The 11,538-nt window shown below is 39.8% G+C and overlaps 1 protein-coding gene and 1 long non-coding RNA gene across 4 annotated transcripts; one reads left to right on the top strand and one right to left on the bottom strand.

The window, feature by feature from the left end:
• The first annotated feature begins 6,853 nt into the window (after positions 1 to 6,853).
• Positions 6,854 to 7,412, top strand: LOC112195974. The gene is made up of 2 exons (XR_002934864.2): positions 6,854 to 7,026; positions 7,157 to 7,412. It is a non-coding gene; the product is annotated as an uncharacterized LOC112195974 (long non-coding RNA).
• Positions 7,413 to 7,744: 332 nt separating this feature from the next.
• Positions 7,745 to 11,280, bottom strand: LOC112197867 (WPP domain-interacting tail-anchored protein 2). Of its 3 annotated transcripts, none has more exons than XM_024338782.2 (5): positions 10,955 to 11,280; positions 9,867 to 10,505; positions 8,640 to 9,775; positions 8,363 to 8,560; positions 7,745 to 8,272 (listed from the first exon to the last, which is right to left on the bottom strand). In XM_024338782.2, exons 2-5 carry the CDS (start codon positions 10,399 to 10,401, stop codon positions 8,054 to 8,056), a joined length of 2,088 nt encoding a protein of 695 aa, XP_024194550.1. In that variant the 5' UTR covers positions 10,402 to 10,505; positions 10,955 to 11,280; the 3' UTR covers positions 7,745 to 8,053. The 3 variants fall into 3 exon arrangements, with proteins under 3 accessions (XP_024194550.1, XP_024194549.1, XP_024194551.1); XM_024338781.2 differs by having other exon boundaries at positions 9,867 to 10,441; positions 10,955 to 11,279; XM_024338783.2 differs by having other exon boundaries at positions 8,130 to 8,272; positions 8,359 to 8,560; positions 9,867 to 10,441; positions 10,955 to 11,279.
• Between the last annotated feature and the right edge of the window lie 258 nt (positions 11,281 to 11,538).

The following is an 11,538-nucleotide window of genomic DNA, read 5'->3' on the forward strand; positions in this document are numbered from 1 at the left end:
AGCCCTCAGTATTTGTGAGCCTTCGTTTCAATGTGCCCAACTTACAACTCCAACGATCATTGCTATGGAGCAGAATGTTGCGAATTCTAGTGTGGCTGCTGAATATGGTCATTGCCCCCCTGAGGAGTTACTAGGAAGTACTGAGAGTATGATGACTGAAGTAGCTACGAATGCTACAAATTTTGTGAAGCAAGTTTTTGCTAAGAATAGTGCTTTGCCACAAGAAAACAATCTATCTCCCCATGTTAGGGATGGTATGGTTTCTGACATCTAAGGAATTTTTTCCTTCTTTCTTTTTAGTTTAGATGTTTAAATTACTTTGCTGGAATGTCAGTGGAGCTGGTGGGAAGAAATTCAGGTATGCTATTTCTAACCTTATCCATTATCATAAATTTGATATTTTGATCATTTCTGAACCTCGGGTTCCTTTCTCTAGAGTTAGAAAGTTTTTTCTTAAAAATGGTTTCCCAAATGCTGAAATCTCTGAGGCTGCTGGGTTCTCTGGTGGTGTTTGGGTGTTATATGATAAGAATAATATTGATATTCAATACATCGACAACAACTCTCAATCTGTTACTATTAAAGTGGCTACTCCTGGTTCTCATGAGTGGATATTGTCTGCCATATATGCTAGTCCTACTAACTCGGTTAGAAGCTCTCTTTGGCACTATCTTTCTACCTTTGCAGATCAATGTCAGCTTCCCTAGATTGTTATTGGAGACTATAATGAATTATACTGTAGTGCAGACAAGAACGGAGGATCTATGGTTGGGAAAATTGGTGTCATGAAAACTTGGGTTGACAATTATGGTATGGTAGATGTTGGTTATCAAGGGCCTGATTATACTTGGTCCGCTAACAGAATAAAAGAGCGCTTGGATAGGGGTTTTTGTAATGATTTATGGAGATTAAAATTCCCTGATGCTTTTCTACAACACTTACCAAAAATGAAGTCGGATCATTGTCCCCTCCTTCTACACTCTAACTCTTGTGTTAATACTACTAATGCTGAAAAACCTTTTAGGTTCCAAGCAATGTGGATGAGTCATGATCATTACAGTAACTTTATTACTGATCAATGGAAGGGTTATTCTGGAGGCCTTCAGGAAAAAGTTTCTTTCCTTGCTCAAGATCTGAAGGAGTGGAATTCTAATATCTTTGGCAATATTTTCAAGAAGAAAAGAAGACTCTTAGCTAGGATTGCCGGAATCCAGAAGTGTCTTTGTAGAAGCAATAACTCTTATCTTCTTCACTTGGAGCAAGATCTTATCAATGAGTATGAATTAATCTGTGAACAGGAAGCAATGTATTGGCAACAGAAGTCTAGAGTTATGTGGCTTCGAGATGGTGACAAAAACACCAAATTTTTTCATATGTCTACCATGATCAGACGAAGGAGAAATAAAATTGAAGGCTTGCTGGATGCTAATGGTGACCTTTGCCATAATCTGGAAGATATGAAGGATATTGCTGCAGGTTTCTTTGAGGACTTGTTTACCTTCAAAATATCTGTCGATTCAAGGTTTGTTATCCCCTACTTGTTCCCTGAGTTGGAGAGTCATGAGTTGCAATGGATGAATAGGGATATTTCAAATACTGAAGTTAAGACTGCTCTGTTTAATATTGGGAGTCTTAAAGCTCCTGGTGTAGATGGCTTCCCTGCCATTTTTTATCAAAATCACTGGAATATCTGTGCTGATGAGATTTTGGATTTTGTAACTCAAGCTTTTAACTCTAGGAAAATTCCTATAGGGCTTAACCATTCTCTAATTACTCTTGTGCCTAAGGTTCCTAGTCCATAGGATATGGCCTTGTTTCGCCCCATCAGTCTATGCAACACTCTTTATAAAGTGATATCCAAAGTTCTGGTGGCTAGGATTAGACCGTCGTTGAAACATCTTATAAGCCCTAACTAGGTTAGCTTTGTCCCTGGTAGGCATATTTCAGACAATATTATCATAGCTCAAGAGGTTTTACATAAATATCAGCACTCTTATGGTGAAAAAAGGTTACTTGGCCTGGAAAATAGACCTTTCTAAGGCCTATGATCGATTGAATTGGAGCTTTATAGCCTCTGTTCTTTTTGACGCTCGATTTCCTGATAAAGTGGTTAAGCTAGTGATGGATTGTGTCTCTTCCACTAACTTCCAGGTTTGTGTTAATGGTGAATTGTCAAAAAACTTCACTGCTAGTAGGGGTATCCGGCAAGGTGACCCTTTGTCCCCCTATCTTTTTGTTCTATGCATGGAAAAATTATCTCACCTAATCACTTCTAATGTGGAAGTTGGACAATGGAAACTAGTTCGTGCATCTAGATCTGGTCCACTTATCTCCCATTTATTTTTTGCAGATGACTTGATATTATTCTCCGAAGCTACTTGTGATCAAGCTAGAGTTTTAAAGAAGTGCCTTGATTTGTTCTGTGAGCTCTCTGGTCAAGAAGTGAGTTACAATAAATCTGTGATTTTTTGTTCTCCTAATACTGATAAGATGCTTGCTAAAAATATAAGTGCCATTTGTGGTTCTACTCTTACTACCAACCTCGACAAATACTTGGGGATGCCTCTGCTGCACTCTCGAGTCACCAAGCACACTTATGCCTCTATCATCGATAAAGTTCAGGGTCGATTGGCTGGTTGGAAAGGTAAATTGTTAAATCTTGCAGGAAGAACAACTCTAATTAATTCTGTTATCTCTACCATGCCTGTTTATGCTATGCAGACTGTTAAGATTCCCTCTTCTGTTTGTGACACTATTGAGAAAATGAGCAGAGATTTTCTTTGGGGAGATAATGATGGCAGTAGGAAGGTTCACCTTGCTAATTGGGATTTAGTTTGTAAACCAAGGAGGTTCGGTGGATTGGGGATTAAGAATATTAGACACATGAACCAAGCTATGCTTGCTAAGGTGGGATGGAGGATGTTTCAAAATGATGAAGGATTATGGAGCATGGTTTTACATCAGAAATATGTGAAAGATATTCCTCTGTTGCACTCTGAAAATGGTAGTTCTTCTAGAAGTTCTAGTACTTGGAGGAGTATAGTTCATGGAATCAGATTATTAAAGGAAGGTTTAGTTTGGAGAATTGGTGATGGGTGTTCAGCCAATTTCTGGAATGACAAGTGGGTTACTGATGGACCACTTCTACGACATACTCTGAGTCAGGCTACTATCAATGATTGTCTCAGAGTCAAAGATTGTTGGAATGATGGTGAGTGGGATATAAATTTCCTTAAACTTCACTTCTGTGATGATATTGTCAATAGAATTGTTAGAATTCCTCCAGGTTTTCACGGTTGTGGTCCAGACAAAATGATTTGGGGAGGAACAAGTAATGGCCATTTTACTGTTAAATCAGCTTACCTCTATTTGGTCAAGGAAGAAAATATCATGGATTTTCCCTGGTTTTTTCTCTGGAAGTTACCAATACCCCCTAAACTGAAATATTTCTTTTGGTTGGTCTGCCATGGTAAAATCCTCACCAATGTTGAAAGAGTTAAACGAAGAATTACTACTAATTGTTATTGTCCTGTTTACCATGACCAACCTGAGACAATTTTACATTTGCTTAGAGATTGCCCTGTTGCCCAGATGATTTGGAATAGTGTTATATGCTTGGATTCTATTTCCAGGACTCTGCAGCTTGATTGGTATGGGTGGTTCTTTGCTAATTCTCAATGCAGGAAAATCTGTTATGGTAATCTCCAATGGTGTTCAATATTTGTGTATACATGTTGGCACATATGGAAGTGGAGGAATAAAATGGTGTTCGATGAGGGGTTTCACTATCCTTTTAATCCTGGGAAAGTTGTTATTGATTCTGCTAGGGAATGGAAATCTGCTAATACTTTCAAGCCGCAACAGTCCAGTAAAACTTCTGTTAGTTTGTTGTGGAAGAAACCTCCTGAGCATTATTTTAAATTAAATGTTGATGGTGCTAGAAATCTTAATGGGAAAATTGGTGCTGGTGGTGTCTTGAGAGATTTCACTGGTGCTTGGATTTTTGGGTTTTATGCTAACCTTGGTTGCGGTTCTGTCCTTCAAGCAGAAGCTTGGGGATTACTTTTGGGACTACAAATGACTCTCTCTCACCATTGCCGTCATCTTCTAGTGGAAAGTGATTCTCATGTGTTAGTTTCCCTAGTTCAGCAAGGTGTGGATGATTTGCACCCCTTAAAAACTATTATTGATTTTTGCCAAGCTCTCCAAAGACAATTGCATAACTCTGATCTTAAGCATGTCTATCGTGAAGTAAATCAGGTTGCCGACATTCTCTCCAAAGCTGGTTTGGATGCAGAGATTGGAGCTCAATTCATGGAGCAACCCCCTCCACAAGTTATTCCTAGCTTGCTTGATGACTTGTGTGAAAGTCCTAGAATTAGGACTATAAATTTTGAGATGTAATTTGTTCTTTACTTTTGTTGGGCCTTTTGGTCTCCATATATCCAAAAAAAAAAAAAATGGAAACTACAAAGAAAAAACAACTAACAACTATGTTTATTCTAAAATACAACCCTAATTCTCCACATCTACCATAAATGGGTTGGGGCCTAAGACCATCTTGGTGTACTCTTCCACCGTTCAAAGCAGTGAATAGCCTCAAATTAGAGTCATAAAGAAGTCCAGCCCACAACAAGCCCAACAAGAGCCCCGACCCAACCTCTGGCCCAAACAAGAGAGAGGAGGGAGAATGGACTGAAACCAGAAGCCCAACCCACACCCACTGCCCTCAATTTGCAACTCAGACCGTCGATCACAGGAACCCTAGAAAACTTGCCGGAGGCACTACTACCACACCGAGCAAGCAACCTGCCACTGCCATTCCGGCGGACGACCTCGACCTTCAACCATCCCCACCACCTCGAGGGACTGGGTCCGACCTGGAAGATAGCCTCGCAGCCTAAACAAGCCCAACATGCTGTAAAAACCAGAATTGCCTTCGATGAGATGCCGACAAAGGTGCACCGCCAACAACCAGAAACCAGATACGTCACCGCCTCACCCCCACTTATCGTCCAGAGATGTCGGTTGTCCCCGATCCCAAATCCAATAATACTCCCCTTTGCTGCACACGCGAGCGTCTCACACCAGATACGAACTATGCCGGAAGATCCCCCTGACAGGCAAGGAACGACCTAGTTGCCGCCGCCCTGCTACCAAAAACCCTAGGGTTTTGGTATATTCAGCTCCGAAAAAGATGGAGCGAATTTTATATAATATGAATTTGTATTCCATAAAATCTTTGTTTTTTTTTTTTTGAAAAGTGAATTCATTGAAACTTTTAACGATTACAATCGTTTAGAATGGCATCCGGAAAAACCTTGGGAGTAGACACAAGCCATAGACTGCTTGAAGCTAGAGCTAAGCTAGAACAAACCAGAAGGTGTACTACACCAACAGGAAGTTCATGTACAATAAATTACTGCTCTAAATCACTTATAGAGAAACTAACAGAAAACTGAAGATAAATTCTCAGCCTCCTCAAGATAATTACCAACAATGAGACCATTGCCACGATCTTGAGATTTGGAGACCAAACCATCAGAATCTGTAATTTGGGTATGCAAGAGATCGGTAAATAACTCAAAACTATGTTCGTCCCAGCACAATTAACACTGCTTGCCAGGCACGCAATTATGGTACTCACAGCGTGATTATACAGAGATCTTTTATAGAATATAGCAATGAGCAATCTGCCAGCACGTAAGCACAACACACCCAACATAATAAGAAGAACACATTTAAGCAAGCAAGTATCCAAAACACCTCCTGGGTCCCAAATCTAAATCTGTGGAGAACTCAAGCCCAACCATTGGGCTATATTTTGGGCCTAAAGCCAGCCCAGCCCCCAAGCCCAAGACCTTATACTGGGCACCCAAAAAACTGATATGGGCACCCAGTCAAGGCAGGACCCGGCGTAGAAAGGGAAAACCAGTACCACCGTCCCTATCACTGGCAGCAACCTCGTTGTGCCGAAGTCTAGGCCTGTCACCGCCACAGTCCAAATGCCCTGAATCATCGCGCCCGACAGTGCTTGCGCTCCTCGTGCCTCAACCGCCAATCCTAGATCCAAGTATCAACAGCCATAACCAAGAACCCTCCCCGCGACGGATATCCCAACCTTCGTTGTCAACCTCGCCGCGCCGAACTCAGATGGCCTACCCCATCGCCACAGCATGCGATCAGAATCAAATCCCATCGAACCCAGCCTGTTGGACCAAACGCAGCATCGCAAATCTGAGATCGAAGACGAACCCCAACTCAGATCTACTTCGCACCGGCCAACGCTGAACAAGAACACGATCAAAGACGCAATCAACGCCTTCATCACTGCATCTCTGGTACCAGCGGATCCTCAGAAGAGTGCCGCCGTCTCTCTCTGCTCAAACCCTAGGGTTTGCTATTTTGGGCGACTTTGACATTCATTAATTATGTTAATTGGGATGACAATTTATCGCATTTATTAGAAAATGGTATAATATGAATGCAAAAATATACAATTAATTAGACAAAATTGAAATGAAAATAAATAATATGTGGTAAGTGAGTCATAGAACCACAATTAATAAAAGAAAATTGGTCAAAGATTGCATCCAATATAAAAGATGAATTTTAAACTTAAAATAAATTTTGGTCAATTCATTTATCCCTAAAATTATAAATTGTCAAATTGTTGGAGTATAAATAGGAAATAAATCTGCAATTGTGAAAATGAGTTGGACGTACTGCTATCAACCATTCACTAGTGTCTTGCCGAAGCTGAACAAATGAGTCATTCTCGTGATATCATTAATGTGGAGAATATCTTGAGGTCTCAAATTGATTAGACCTTCCATTAACCACTTTGACTATCATGTTATACGCACCCTCCCTCTCCTATAAGAGCGACTGCAATGAAGTGTTTTGCATACAGAAAATCCAGAGATTCATAGATTCATAGCCATCAGAAAACCACCAGAAACTCTATGGAGAAAAAACCTTCAGTGAAGTTAGCTTCATTGCTCCTTCTGTTGGCTACTATGACTTGTTAGTCTCTCTCTCTCTCCTTCACACACAAAAACACAAACTTATTAGATTGTGATGAACTGATGATTAGTTTGTGTATGAATTTGATTAATGAGCTAGGTTAGACTAATCATGAATGAAATATTTTCAGGTATGGCATTGTGGAGGATGCCAGTGGCTGAAGCAAGGGGGGAGTTACAGTGTCCTCGTATGATAGACTGCAGTTCTGTATGTCAAGGATATCCCTGGCGCTGCGTCGATGGCAAATGCATATGCGACAAAAATCCTCCCCAGGCCAAGGTGAAGGCAACTATGGACTAAATGAAGTTGAATTGCCATGAATAAAAGGATATCATCGATGTATAAAGTTGAATAAATAAAAGCAGCAACACCCTTTCTATCATTAATCCTAGTCTCTTCTTTCAATTTCCTTTGCTTTTAACGAGTATTAGTCCTGACTCCTGATTACCAAGTACCAACCACTGAAATTCACTTTACTCCAAAGACACCTCGATGTAGTATCTGTTAGGGCCCTTAGCTTTCTCTTTAATTGGTTCTTAAGTCGCTCTTTGAAAGGGCTAAACTTGCTTATTGCTTCTTTACCATTCAAATTTGGTGCCTGAAGACCACGACATCGCAGTATACTTAAGAGGGCATGAATAAAATGTGCTTGTCTTTATGGAGGACCATCTGAAGTCCTGAAGCGAAATGATTTATGGATCAATATAATGCGCTAGCATTTTAACAGTGACATTTCATGGATCAATAGAATGCGTTAGCGTTTTAACAGGACATTTCATGTTTACTGGGTTCCCTACACATGAAGTTTTCACAAGATAAAACTTCTCTCTTTTCCACAACAGAAAAGCCTCATCCATCTCATCTGTACAACAATGAAAACATTACTGGCTTTATTTTCACTATATACTTCCTGATTATATGACATTTCATCCTGCAGAACCTAGAAAACCTAGTAAGAAGACACCCTAGCTTCTAGAGTGCTCCAGAAAGAATTACCATAGCACAATACATCACCAACACGAATCCATCATAGTTCGTCGAGGATTAAAGGTTTCTGGTCAAGAAAATATAGGACTGAGACTAGAAATAGTGAGACAAAAATTACTTTGAAAGCACACTTTAGGTTCAAGCATCGCCTGGCTTCTCCAGCAGTGTCAAGTTCTGAACCAATGCCAGCAGCATCATCTAAAGAACTGGAAGCCCCTTCAGTATCACAGTCAGGTTCCTGTTGTGACAGTTCATCCACCTGATTATAGAATAGGAGAGATTATGAAAAGGGATATCCAGCTAAATCATTCATTTTCCCTCATATATGAAAATCCAAGGGAATACCTGCCTGGGAACTTTTATCTAAGGACTCCGTCACTGCTTCCACTGATGTGTTTATAGAAGTAGCATTTGAGACACCATACTTAAAAAATGGAAGCTCTTTGTTGTCACCATCTTCGTTGCTGCAACCAGTTACAGAAGCAATGTTTTTGGTATCCCGTAACTTCTCTACCAGAAGTTGTTTCTCCATGGCTAAGACATGTAACTGCACAGATGGTTATATAGTTAAAGGATTTGATAGCATACACTTAAAGAGAGACTACTATAGAGAAATGAATATGTACCTGCTTTTGGATGCGCTCCCTTTCCATGGCTAGTTGCATTGCCATATCCATAATGAACTTGATTCTGGTATTGAGTTCCTTTGCACTTGCAAGTTTTGCATTGTTAGCTCGATCCAAAGATGATTGCAAATATTCCACTCTACCCCTTAGATCAGTTATTTCTGCATTTAGCTCTATGTTATTTTCAGATAACATAATGCATTGTTCCTCAGCAGTTTCTGTCTTATTTTCAGCTTTGGAAACCTTTGATTTTAGATCTTCAATCAAAGTTTCCATATCCCAAATTGCAGAATACAACATATTCTGCTGCTCTTGACTTGCTTCAGAAGATGCCTTTGCATTCTGTAATTGGATCTCTACGTCCCTTAACTGCTTCTCGAGAATCCCAACTTTCTTTTCCGTGTTACTAACACTTCCTTTGAGAAAATTCATCTCTTCTGTGAGTTCCACATTCGTCCCGGTTAATTCTGCAACCTTAAGTAGTGCACTCTCCGTTTTAACTTCTTCCCTGTAGATTCTTTCTTTCATAGACTCAACCAAAGTCTCCTTTTCTCTAAGTTTCTCTAGACTTGATTCATTGGTTGTATTTGCATTCTTCAGCTGGAGCTCGGATTCTTTCAGCTGTTTTTCAAGAAACAGCACCTTTTCTCTCAAAGTTGATATCTCAGCATCTTTGGTCATGTTTTCTGCACTGATATGCTCTAGCTTCTGTAAAGCAGCATCTTTTGCTTGAAGCTCTCCTAAACAATCTTGAAGTTTGGATTTTAAGTCGCTTTCACGGTGAATTGAACCGTTCAGATTGAAATTCAGAAGCTGCAGTCTCCCTAATAAATCCTTTGAAATCCCCTGGAGCACCTCAGCAGCATTCTCTGCCTCTAAAAATCTTCCCCAAATACCTTCTGCTGCTTCTTCCATGCGAACCGCTACCTGTTCTGTATAGTGTAGCTTTAGCTGAAGTTGCTCCTCCTTTTTTCTTGATTGAGTTAATTTCTTCTCAAGATCTATCTCCCGTGAAAGTGATTTTTCAAGCATCCGTAGATTGTGTCTTTGTTGTCTAGGCATCTGCATATTGTACTTTGCATAATTATTTGACAGTTGACTATCTTCTGATAAATCCATGGCAATGTCAGTTTTCCCTGTTGACATATGTACCTCAAGTAAATAATAACCAAGTAGTAGTGAATGAGTTCAACAAAAGTCTTAACTAGGCAGAAATCATAAACTTACAGTTGTCATGTGCAAAAGCTATAGCAGTTCTCCGAAACTTAGCTGCCAGCATCTTGACCTCTGAAACCTGTTCCTGACACTGCTTTAAGGACTCTTCAGAATCATACAACTTTTCTTCCATTGCCGTGTACAGTTCTCCCAAATGACTCCATGAAAATATCGTATGACGGGCGTCAACAATTTCTGTATGGAGAGTATCCATGAAACTGTCCATCTCTCTGACCTCGGAATCTAAAATGCTAGACATGAGATTAAAGACCAATACTTTCTCATGAAAATCAGCCAAGATATAGTTATTTGCGGTGGCCATTGCTTCAAGATCATTTTCCTGAGAGAACAGGCGCATCATAAGCGCCTGCAGATTTGCCAACTTCTCAGCAGAATATGCCAAGTCCAAGTCCACCTTTGTCAAAACTTTCATGGAACTCTCTAACTCTTCAGCGCCGGATTCACTAGCTGACATCCCTTGATGTGTGTAGCCTATCTCCAACTCTGGACTGCTAACATTAACATCACAGACAGCTTGGTCTTCCATCCCAAAAGCTCAGTAGTACTTATCTGTTCTATCTAAGTCTCTACAATGTTCCAAAAAGAAAAGGGTGGGAATTTGCCTCAAAGTTCAGTTCTTGGTGGTACATCCTATCAATCATATAATTGCCACCAAATTTCACTAATAGAATTCAAGTAACTAACTACTCGAGCAATATCTGACATGAATGTAGACTAAAAGCAATGGTGAAACTAAACAAAATGAAATACCATCACTCCTCACATCCAGAGAATGTCAGTCCATTATATTGTGGAAATGAAATTCAAAATTATTGTTCAGAGACATTCTTCCAGAACTATTAGACCCAAATTAAACCAAGTAATTATATGTTTCACCCTATTTTCATTTCTCTCATCAGTATGGAACCTAGAAACTTCCATTACATGTTACAGACTCCCGAAAACTGTCAATATATGATTCAGCAAATTCAACAAAGTTCAAGAATTCAGCATCCAAAATTCAAACTTGCAAAGAAATCAACCACTACAAGTATATATATATTCTGGGAAATTTGACTTCTGGGTCCCGAGATGAATACCTGGGAGAAGACCCTTCTGATTCTTCTAGACCCGTTTGCAGCTTCCCCTTCCCCTGGAAGAGAACGAAGTGAAACAGTTGGTTTTAACTACCTATCTCATTCAGTTTTACCGTTAAAGACCAAGGTAAGGTGGACTTTGAAGTTTGCTGTGGCCTTTTCTGGGATCTGTGAAGCTGTACAGGTCTGTCTGATTGGTCAGAACTGAATAGTGCTACAGCTACAGCTAAAACAGTATAACTCAAACAGCTGCCGTTATCAGAATGTTGTGTTGTGCGGTGCACGTTGGCACCTTAGACCTTCAATAATTGAGTATTAAACTACAAATTTTATAACGCTCTGATCTTAATAACTCCTGATTTAAATGTACCAAATCATCTGTCATTCTGTGTAATACCTCATTATCCATAGCAATTATTGTGGAAGATATTTGAATTTCTTTTTGCATGTGAGTTGGTGCATAAAGCCAGTGGTAAAGCAATTGATTGCAGGCGATTTCGATAGTTTATGAAATTAATCTTTACTAATGGAATGAATTATGTCTTTTGATTAGTGGTGATTATTAGGTAAATTGAACCAAAATCAAT

The sequence above is a fragment of the Rosa chinensis genome, chromosome 4 (assembly GCF_002994745.2).
Source record: "Rosa chinensis cultivar Old Blush chromosome 4, RchiOBHm-V2, whole genome shotgun sequence".
Taxonomy (NCBI): Eukaryota; Viridiplantae; Streptophyta; class Magnoliopsida; order Rosales; family Rosaceae; genus Rosa; species Rosa chinensis.